General features: G+C 35.8%; 2 protein-coding genes across 3 annotated transcripts; one reads left to right on the top strand and one right to left on the bottom strand.

Moving 5' to 3' along the window:
* Positions 1-70: 70 nt before the first annotated feature.
* LOC108222816 (trifunctional UDP-glucose 4,6-dehydratase/UDP-4-keto-6-deoxy-D-glucose 3,5-epimerase/UDP-4-keto-L-rhamnose-reductase RHM1) lies at positions 71-3469 on the bottom strand. Its single transcript, XM_017396737.2, has 3 exons — positions 3194-3469; positions 793-2374; positions 71-710 (listed from the first exon to the last, which is right to left on the bottom strand). Exons 2-3 carry the CDS (start codon positions 2359-2361, stop codon positions 267-269), a joined length of 2013 nt encoding a protein of 670 aa, XP_017252226.1. The 5' UTR covers positions 2362-2374; positions 3194-3469; the 3' UTR covers positions 71-266.
* Positions 3470-5204: 1735 nt separating this feature from the next.
* On the top strand, positions 5205-9452 carry LOC108220638 (probable sodium/metabolite cotransporter BASS1, chloroplastic). 2 transcript variants are annotated; one of them, XM_017394450.2, is made up of 7 exons: positions 5205-5840; positions 7461-7554; positions 7671-7704; positions 7794-7848; positions 8419-8502; positions 8587-8874; positions 9139-9452. In XM_017394450.2, exons 1-7 carry the CDS (start codon positions 5325-5327, stop codon positions 9289-9291), a joined length of 1224 nt encoding a protein of 407 aa, XP_017249939.1. In that variant the 5' UTR covers positions 5205-5324; the 3' UTR covers positions 9292-9452. The 2 variants fall into 2 exon arrangements, with proteins under 2 accessions (XP_017249939.1, XP_063950761.1); XM_064094691.1 differs by lacking the exon at positions 5205-5840 and adding an exon at positions 6994-7140.
* Positions 9453-10404: the final 952 nt, after the last annotated feature.

Here is a 10404-nt window from a genome sequence, read left to right as displayed (position 1 = left end):
ATTAAAATTACTATTAATAAATGTTTATATTGATTCCTGGAAGGGATAAAACATATATAATTTAACAAACTTCCATAAAGGGATATTGATATTGATTGTGAAACAAATACATTTAAAAAAATAAAAATGAAAAACACCTGAATCCGCACAAATTAATACATAGATAGATGACATTGATAATGACCTCAACCTATGAATAAATAATAGCAAGGCAATCGAGACTGTATAAGTAGCCTTAAGTTTACTATCCTATAGTGTCCAAGCAACTAGGTTTTCTTGTTAGGTTCAAAAACATACTTGATCAATGATTCTTTGATTGATAGCAACTCAGGGAACTCGGTCTTCAGCTTAGACCCATCCATCTCGTTATTGCTTCGAGCTGCTACGATCACCTTAGCTTGCTCTTCCAGTGTGAAGTTTGCCCATTTGAAAGATGGATCAATGTAATTCTTGTACATCTCCAGAATTTCATTATGGCTCACAACTCCAGGATTGGTAAAGTTCCATATGCCTCTGAGGTTCCGCTTAGCCATTTCGATTGAGATAGGAAGTAGCTCATCCAAGACTGTCATACTGTTGGGAATATTAACCACCTTATTATAACGACTAATCTTTGTGATGAAGTTGCGTGGGTTGCTGAGGTCTGATGATATGGGCATCCGAACTCGGAGCGTGCAGACATTGTCATACTCTTTCAAGAGTTCTTCAACCTGTTTAGGAATTTTAGCACATTAGTCTTTATCTTTTCACATCATATCCACAAATAAAAACTTCATGGTATACCAAACTTACCATGGCCTTCGTCTTTGAATAAAATGACCCATGAAAGTTGGGTGTGTCCTCTTCTTTGAATCCAATGCTAGAACCTTCAGGGTGTGCAGCATCATACTCGAATATGCATCCAGTAGCAAAATTAATCATCAGAAGTCCCTGCTCTCTGCATATATCTGCTAAATTCAGTGTGCCAACAACATTCGTACGAATTGTTTCAGTTTTGTGGGATTCACACCAATCGACATTGGGTCTACCAGTCACACCAGCAGCATTAAAAACATGTGTGGGTTTAACTAACTGGAGATCAGACAATAGTTGTGATCGATTTTCTAGACGTCCCCTTCCGTATTCATACTGGATTCCATCTTTTTCACATAATTTTCCAAGCAGACCACCTATCCACCCAGTCCTCCCATAAATCAAAAACTTAACAGCCGCTTTCTGAGGGATGATGCCTTTCGGATTTGTAGCAGATGCCTGTGATGCAATAGATTTATTTACAAATCGAGATTCAGAGTCACGGGTATCAGATCCATCAAAGTGTTTCTCATTTCCACCAGGCATCATCAGCATCCTTGGATGAGGAAGTAATGCTCCAGATACATCTCCCCACCAATCGGGGTTACTAGTATACCAATCCATAGTTTTTTTCAGCCCTTCCTCCCATGTAGTGCGCTCAGCCCAGCCCAAGTTTTTCAACTTCTGATCATCTAGAAAGTACCTCTGATCATTGAATGGCCTGTTCTCCACATATTTAATGTTAGATTGAGGATCCATGGAGAAAAGTTTACAGATGTCTTGGGCAACATCAGTAACTCTCCTCTCCTTCTTTGTCCCTATATTGTAAACATGTCCAACTTCTCCCTTGTGAAGGACAACCTCAAAGGCCTCAGCAACATCCTCACAGTAGAGATAACTCCGTACATTGGCACCATCCCCATGAATAGGAAGTTGCATTCCCCTCATGGCTAAAAGGATGAACTTTGGAATCAATTTTTCCGGAAACTGATTAGGACCATACACATTATTACCCCGAGTTGTTATAACAGGTAGGCCGTATGACCTGCCATAAGCCATAACAAGCATTTCCGCCCCAGCTTTTGTGGCTGAATATGGATTGGTAGGGAGGAGTTGCGAAGCTTCATGATTACCCACAACAGCATCCTCGTCTGTCTCGCCATAGACCTCATCTGTACTTACATGGATAAACCTTCTGATTTGTCCAGTCACTTTGCAAGCTTCTAAAAGCACGTGAGTGCCATAAATGTTGTTCTTGGTAAACTCAAAGCTGTTACCAAAAGAATTATCAACATGGGTCTGGGCAGCAAAGTGCATAATAGTATCAATGGACTCAGTGATAAGAAGGTAGTTGACAAGATCAGCACTGCCGATATCGCCCTTGACAAATTTGAAGTTTGGAGCTGACCGAGATGGATTAAGGTTCTTCAGATTTGAACAGTAGTCAAGCTTATCAAGCACAACAATCTTGTAATCAGGGTAGCTCCGAACGAGACGATTAGCAACATGAGATGCAATGAAGCCAGCAGCTCCAGTTATAAGGATATTTTTAGGAGTATAACTAGTCATATCGAACGAATTCCTAGCAAAAGATAAATAGTTTAAAATAAGATTTAGATCCAATCCCAATTATGTAGCTCCTAAAGAAACAAACATGAGCAATAAGTCCGACTGAAACCTAAATTCAAAAAAAAATAAAAATAAAATTGAGCATGATGAGAAGTTGGTTATGTAGATGGAATGAAAAATATGGCCAGTGATCATCTGAAATGCAAAGAATATATCGTGTATGCAAGTGACAAGCAGGTAAACATGTCCAAGAAGGCCGTTGGACTTGCTCTAACAGATATCCAAGAAGGCTTATCTAAATCGGAAAAAATACATAAACTGACAAGACAATATAACAGTAGGAAGGTGTGGTTGATCTGGGTAGCTCTAGAAGCAATCACATTCAGATTTACCCAAAGTCGAATAAACATGTAGCTATTTACATCCAGTATGTATATCATGCCACCACGCAATAAAATTATGTAAGATCACGAGGCAAATGAGCGACAAACTGTGCGTATCCAACTAACACATAATCCTAAATCTACCTATAAAACAATGCTAGAGACAAAATGAAAGAGAAATCCCCTTATTTGGGGTCATTTTGAACAGAGATCACAATCAGATCCACCATAATATAAAACATACAACAACCTGAAAATCTTAGATCCAACACAAAATCCAAAACCAACAATGACCCATCATCCAAATTTCATCAAAAAACAAAACCCACGTAGCATTATGTATATAATCAAAGATCCAGATGAAAACGAGCTCAAGTAATAGCAACAGATCTAAACAAATAAAACGAAAATGAATATGAAAAAACGAAAGAGAGATAGAGAAAACTCACTAAAATGATCAAGTTTGAAACGCAGCAAATACAAACTCAGAAATGAATTAAAAGAGACCACCTATGCGAATCCGGACACTTGTTCTATGTTTATATATATACTTTGTATGTATTTTCCGGGGGTGGTTATTCGTACAGAGGGTTGCAAAGTAGAAATGACAAGGAAGGCAGTAGGAATGTAAGATGTTGAAATTTGAAGAAACAGGGGAGATAGTTAAGGATGACCAGGGGGTAAATTAAGCAAGCTAATAATTTAATCATACTCTTGTTTGCAGTAAGAAACCCGGAATTTTATGTGTCGGAGATACGCTAATCAGATTGCCAATTTTACACATTTAATTCCAAAATAAAAATTATTTTGACTTTTTGGATATATATCTTGAGTTTTTAATAAAAATATATTGGTATATATTTTTTATTTGTTTTTTGAATAAAATATTAATATTAATTTTTTATTCAGAAACAATTGAAAAATGATATGTAAAAATATGTTTTTTCACACCTCAAATTAGATGCACGACTATTATTTTAGAATATATAGATTATGTTTTTATATATTTTTCGTAAAATTTTCTCTCACTAAGTACAAATTGTATCCCAACTATTTTTGATACGTATTTTCGGACATTTAACTCATTTCTATATAATTTTTTGCGCACATATTTTTGGACTTCTATTAAGTATAAAGTATAATTTTGTAATATATTTTAAAAGAATTTTAAAAGTATAATTGGGAAATTCTTGATAGTACACTCCTAGAATTGGTTTTTCTCAATGGTACCGTCGCATTTTTGACTTCTACCAGTGGTACACTCGTACTTTTAATTTACTCTTTGTGGTACACTCGTGGACTTTTGATTTACCCTTTATTGATTTAAGACTGTAAAACAAATTGTATGTTTGAAATCCTTGCGAAAACTTACATAAAATAGACCCTTAAATCACGTAAAACAGAGTCAAAATGAGTGAGATATTAATGATCAAAGTTTCGTTATGAAGTTTGAATATATTTCACTCATTTTGACTCTGTTTTACGTGATTTAAGGGTCTATTTTATGTAAGTTTTCGCAAGGATTTCAAATATACAATTTGTTTTACAGTTTAAAATCAATAGAGAGTAAATTAAAAGTACACGAGTGTACCATAAAGAGTAAATTAAAAGTACGAGCATACCATCGGTGGAAGTGAAAAATGTGATGGTACCATTGAAAAAAAACCAATTCTACGAGGGTATCATCAAGAATTTCCAAATAAAATTTGTTAAATTTGTAAAAGATTGTTTTCCGATGATATTGATTATTATGACGGATTATATTATTATAAATAAAATATATTATTCGATACATATAGATCATGTGACATTTCTAGGTGATAAACATAATCAATAATATATTATCAAAGATATATATATATATATATATATATATATATATTATAATTATAGAAAAGAGATTTGTAACAGTCTAATTCAATACTGACAGGAATTTTTTAACCATTGTGGGGATGGAGGGAGTATATATTTTATTTACCACTCACCGACCAGAATTTTAGCTATAGATTTTGCGGGAGATGCTATGTGAGCATTCAATACTGACAGGAATTTGAAATTAATTATTTGTTACTGAGCAAAGCCAATTATTATTTAGCAGTAACTTGATCACTCCCCGTCCCTCTCATTTCTTTACGGTTATTATTTTAAGATGCCCTCTCATTTCTTTACGTTACTATATAAATAGTAAGTTTTTCCCATCATTACACCATTATCTTCCCATACTATCTCATATTTAACAATAAAAACTATTATTACACTCACTATTTTCCTCCACTATCTCAAATTTATTATTAAAACTTTCCTCCACTATCTTAGATTTATTATTAAATATTGATAAGTCCCACCACTTTACCCACTTTTCATCTGACTTTACTCACTTTTCATCTAACTTTACTCGATCTCCGTGTCTCCCTCCAATGTAAACAATTGAGGGGGACGGGGGAGTATAAGTTTTTGCCTTTTGGTAACTGATCGGCAAGATTTTTCATTTTAATAATCCAGTTGAAAGTTGAGCTCTTTAACCCTCGTAATTATCATCGGTGACTCACCAGAAATTCAAACACTGAGAAACTCAGAAACATGATGACAATGCAGTTTTTACCACTTGCTGATCCTACCTTCCCTCGCACAAGAAGCTTCTCCCCCACCCTCACTTCACCAAAACGATCTTACCTTCACACAACAAACAAACTCAATTTCACACACATCCCCAAACCCGATTCCCCATTTTCACCATCCCCGTCATCTTACCACCTCAAATCAACAAACCCCATTTTGTGTCACCCTTTTTCTAAACCATCTTTTCTTTGCGGCAATTCATCGAACAGTAGTGCTGCGGCAAATGAAAGTGATGGAAGAAGCTTTCTTGAAGTGGTTGGAGAAGGCGTATCAACTGCATTTCCATTATGGGTAGCTTTGGGATGCTTGCTTGGTTTGGTTAGGCCTAGTTCTTACAATTGGGTGCAGCCACAATGGATTGTTACTGGCATTACTGTTACTATGCTTGGCATGGGAATGACTCTTACATTCGATGATCTCGGTGAAGCTGTAGCCATGCCAAAGGAGTTGTTAGCTGGGTTTTTTCTTCAGTTTTCAGTAAGTTCCATTGACCAAATAACGTTAGATTATTAATATTTGATTATATTCTATATCTTTATTGGATCATGATGCTAAACATTATTGCTTCTTAGTGTGAAGTTACTTTGTTCTTGCCCGCTAAAAAAATTGTGTTGGAAAAGGGAAATAATGTGTGTTTAATGCTGACATACTTTGGATACTGAAATGGTGAACTTGGGGGATCTTTCAGTAGGGATTCCCAAAACTTTTTTGGACTTTAGATTACAAAGTATGGGCGATCCACTTAATAGAATTAGGTTTATTAAAAATTCCCTGGTATATCTTTTTTCCAAGATGTTCATCCAAGAACAATATGGGTCTATGGCTGAAGCCTGAAAGCAATATGTAGCTAATATTGCAAGGAATTTACACTGGTAAAAAAAGCTTATTATTTTTGTTAATTCTAATGTATCTGATTGTCAAAAAGGTTTCAGTATATAGCACTCTTGGGTAGAGGAATTTCGTCATGGCTTCACCCATTCCGTCTCTATATTATTATGGAAATGGTCAGTTGCAGATATTTGAGAACTCACTTACTCATGCCTCCAACAAGCCTTGAATCCCCTCCCTATCTTTTCACCCACTGAGTATTAATTTTGTATTTTGTTGTTAAACCATTTTTCCTATATAAATTCAGAAAATGGAATTGTGGCTGGTATCTTTTATTTCTTTGATAATTAAACACACTTTCACACCCACTTGTCCTTGGCAAGATTCAAACCCTAAATTTCCCAAGGGTATTGAGACCACCAGTTACCAGACTAAGAGGCCATGGGTGGCTAAAATCTGACTGTCTAGAGCTAAGATATGGAAAATACTAAGCATAAAAAGAAACTACCTTCTCTATAACCTACTTCCCGTATTGAATAGCTATGTCTATAAAATTATTTTGTTTTATTCCTCACTTCATGTATTGTTTTTGCTTTTTTACTTTGTTTGCTTCAATAGTTCATTATTTGTCTCTAGTCATTTTTCTGCTAATCTCCTTTGCTTCTTCCATGTTCTAATTTCCAGGTATATTTACAAGTATAAATCATATTGATTATCAATATATATAGGTATATATATATATATATATATATATATATTTGCTAAGTATATATAGGTATATATATTGGAGCTAGCGGGAGCTAATTTATTTTTTCTCAACCCTTAGTCCTACTGTATGTAATTGAGATCTGTACACTCAATGCTGCATCTTTAGTTGCACAATATGTTCGGAATTTGTTTTCCATCCCAAGTTGCAAGCTACCTATGTCTTCTTCCACTAAAGATTGAGGTATCCCAATAATACTTCTGAAAATTGTGTGCAATTTTGATTAAGATATTTCTAGTTCCTGCCAGAAAACTCATTACTATACATCTCCAAAAGTATTTCTGAAAAGTATTTGCAGTTTCGCTTAACATTTTCTAGTTCCCACCAGAAAGCTCATTACGTTTGAAGTGTGCATCTGTTCTGATAAGTGATGTCTCTGAATAAATCTACTGAAAAAATTCTACTTTTTGTTATCTCTAGAATGGTGTTTAATTTTGGGTGAAGGAGACTTATATCATATATATTTTCTACATAGTTATATTCATGGAGAGATGTTGATGCAGGTGATGCCATTATCTGCCTTTTTTGTCAGCAAACTCTTAAACTTGCCGTCTTATTATGCAGCTGGTTTAATATTGGTAGGCTGCTGCCCTGGAGGTATGGCTTTGTATAGACTCCTGAATATCTTGTTTTCTGCACTTAAATATTTTTTGCTGAATATCTCTGCTCTTATAGTTGCATCTTATCATGACTTTCCTCATGTATTGATTCAGGGACGGCTAGTAATATTGTAACTTATATTGCACGGTAAGTCGTAAAAGCAACTTATTAATTTTTTCTACTCAGGTTGAAGAAGTCCTACCTCATTAGTTTTTTTATTTTTAATTTTTATTCAGGGGAAATGTGGCTCTTTCAGTATTGATGACTGCTCTAAGCACAGTGTCTGCCGTGGTTCGTCAATCTACACTTCTTTGAATGTAATTTAACCCTAAAAGATGCATGCATGAAAGTCTTGATCCTGCCGTTTTATTATACATAATTGTTGTTCATATCTATGAGCCTGATGCTTTGTACAAATTTATTTGGGAATAGGCCTAATAATGTTGGGCTTTCTATGTGCAATAAGGAGTTCAAAGGTATTCTTTTGAATAACAAATATCAACCTACCTTTGTTTATATTATTTTTTATCACCATTAATGTTCTCATGGCCCAGTCGTGACTTTGTATTGTCATGAGTTGCCTAATTTCAGGCTTAAAAGCACCATTTCTGTTAGTAATATTTTCCTTTAAAATGGAAATTTGATAAGACTAATGATCACAATTGAGCTATATTGCATTTATGCTATTATTATGCCAATCCTAGATAAATCACATATATTCGCATTAAGGCCAGAAAAATTCAACATGTATAGTTGATAAGTTTCTGATGCTAATTGTTCAAGGTTCACTTGTGACATCAGGGGTCAAAATCCCCAAGCTTATAAGAGACTGTCAGCTCACATATGTTAGTACCTGTACAGGTCATGACCCCTTTTCTTACGGCCAAACTTGCTGGGCAATATGTTGCAGTAGATGCCATGGGACTTCTTATGTCCACACTGCAGGTGACTTTCCTTGGTTGTTCTTTATTATATCTTAAATATGGTCAAATACTCTGATTAAACCTGAGGCCCCTGCTGCTTCCTTAGGTTGTTCTTCTTCCTGTATTGGCGGGTGCTTTCCTAAATCAATATTTTAAAAAACTGGTGAAATTTGTGTCACCGTTGATGCCACCCATTGCTGTTGCAACTGTCGCTATTCTTTGTGGTAATGCCATAGCACAGAGTTCCTCAGCAATCCTTACATCTGGTCGACAAGTTGTTTTAGCCGCTGCTCTCCTTCACACATCTGGATTTTTTTTTGGTTACGTGCTTGCAAGGTTGCTTGGGATTGATGTGTCTTCTTCAAGAACTATATCTATTGAAGTTGGCATGCAGGTACGTTTGACGCGTTCTTCCTCTACAAAAATGACTTTCTCAGTGATCTACTGATCTACGCAGTTATAACATGAAATGATTAACATCTCTGGTGAAGCATTCTTTTTGTTTGCAATCAAGTCAAAACTTTTTAATATTAGTAGTACTTTATTTTAATTTATATTTGCAATTAACATGACAACTTTAAAGTGAATATCAAAGATATACCCTAGTTCTGCTGGGGACCAATGACTTATGATCAACCCATTACTGTAACTATTGCAGAATTCAGTGCTTGGGGTAGTTCTAGCAACTCAACACTTTGGGAATCCGCTTACAGCAGTACCATGTGCAGTTTCCAGCGTGTGCCACTCGATCTTAGGCAGTGCCTTAGCAGGAATATGGAGACGCTCGAACCCCAGTCAAATACAGAATTAGAATGTTATCTTTGATCTTAGGAAAATAGCTGTTTTTTTTATGTGAACTTTTGTACTATTGTTGTTCGTTTGCTCTTGAAGAATAGGATTTGTACCTGGTTCGTCTTATAGAACATCTTCATGACTAGAGATATTGAGTATCGAAACCTGAACTTGTTTATCTCCACCTTTTTACTGGCTGGGCTTTTCTACATAACTGCTAAAGATCCGATTTTAGTATTATAACAATTTCAGTTGAAGTTCGTAGAATTTTGCAATGGAAAAGAGAATTTTCCTCCATAAAGTCTGACTTGTAATACGGCAGAAATTCGATAAATGAATGTTTGATAAATGAAAAACTTTTTTTCTAATCCCAATAACACAGGGGTAGTTGCTTACAACTCGTTTATAATTTTTTTTCTAATCCCAATAACCCAGTAAATTTTGGATCCATCATTGTAGTACAGCTATTTACTCCATGACATTTCTTCTCATTTTAAAATCAATCAAAACTTCATATGGACATACTAAAACATAACAGTAGCTCCACACAGATATTGCACTTGTAGTTGGATTTTACCAACTGAGTTCTGCTGTACTGATTGTTGTCCTCGTTGCTGTCATCTGGCTTACTACTCACATTTCCTAGCTTCTGGATGAGGCTTCTTTATTACCTTCTGTTGCAGCACTCACTTGATTCACTTCCATGCCAGTCCTTGACGGCTGACGCATTACTGGGATAAACTAGCTGTGGAGTAACTTGATTTCGAACGGATTCTCTGGTGACAAATCTACTGCTACTCCCGTGAGGTTGACCTAGTCCACTGCACTGCTTGTCCTCATTGCGTTCATCTGGCTTAATATTCAGGTCTTGTAGCTGTCCGAGGAGTGAGGACTCTCTGTTACGTTCTTCTGTTACAGACTTCTCTTGATTCACCTGCATGCTAGGCTTCGAGGCATTACTGGGGATAAGTGGCCTCCGAGGAACTTGATTTTGAGCTGATACTCCAGACACATTTCTACCGCCACTCTCTCTTACCTCTCGACCTACCTCTATTACAGATTCATCTTGATTCTCCTGCATGGTAGGCCTCGAGGCATTACAGGGAAAAAGTGGCCTTGGAGAAACTTCATA

This window comes from Daucus carota, chromosome 5 (assembly GCF_001625215.2).
Source record: "Daucus carota subsp. sativus chromosome 5, DH1 v3.0, whole genome shotgun sequence".
NCBI lineage: Eukaryota > Viridiplantae > Streptophyta > Magnoliopsida > Apiales > Apiaceae > Daucus > Daucus carota.
Note: the sequence above shows the minus strand (reverse complement) of the source record. Positions and strands in the feature narration are given on the sequence as shown.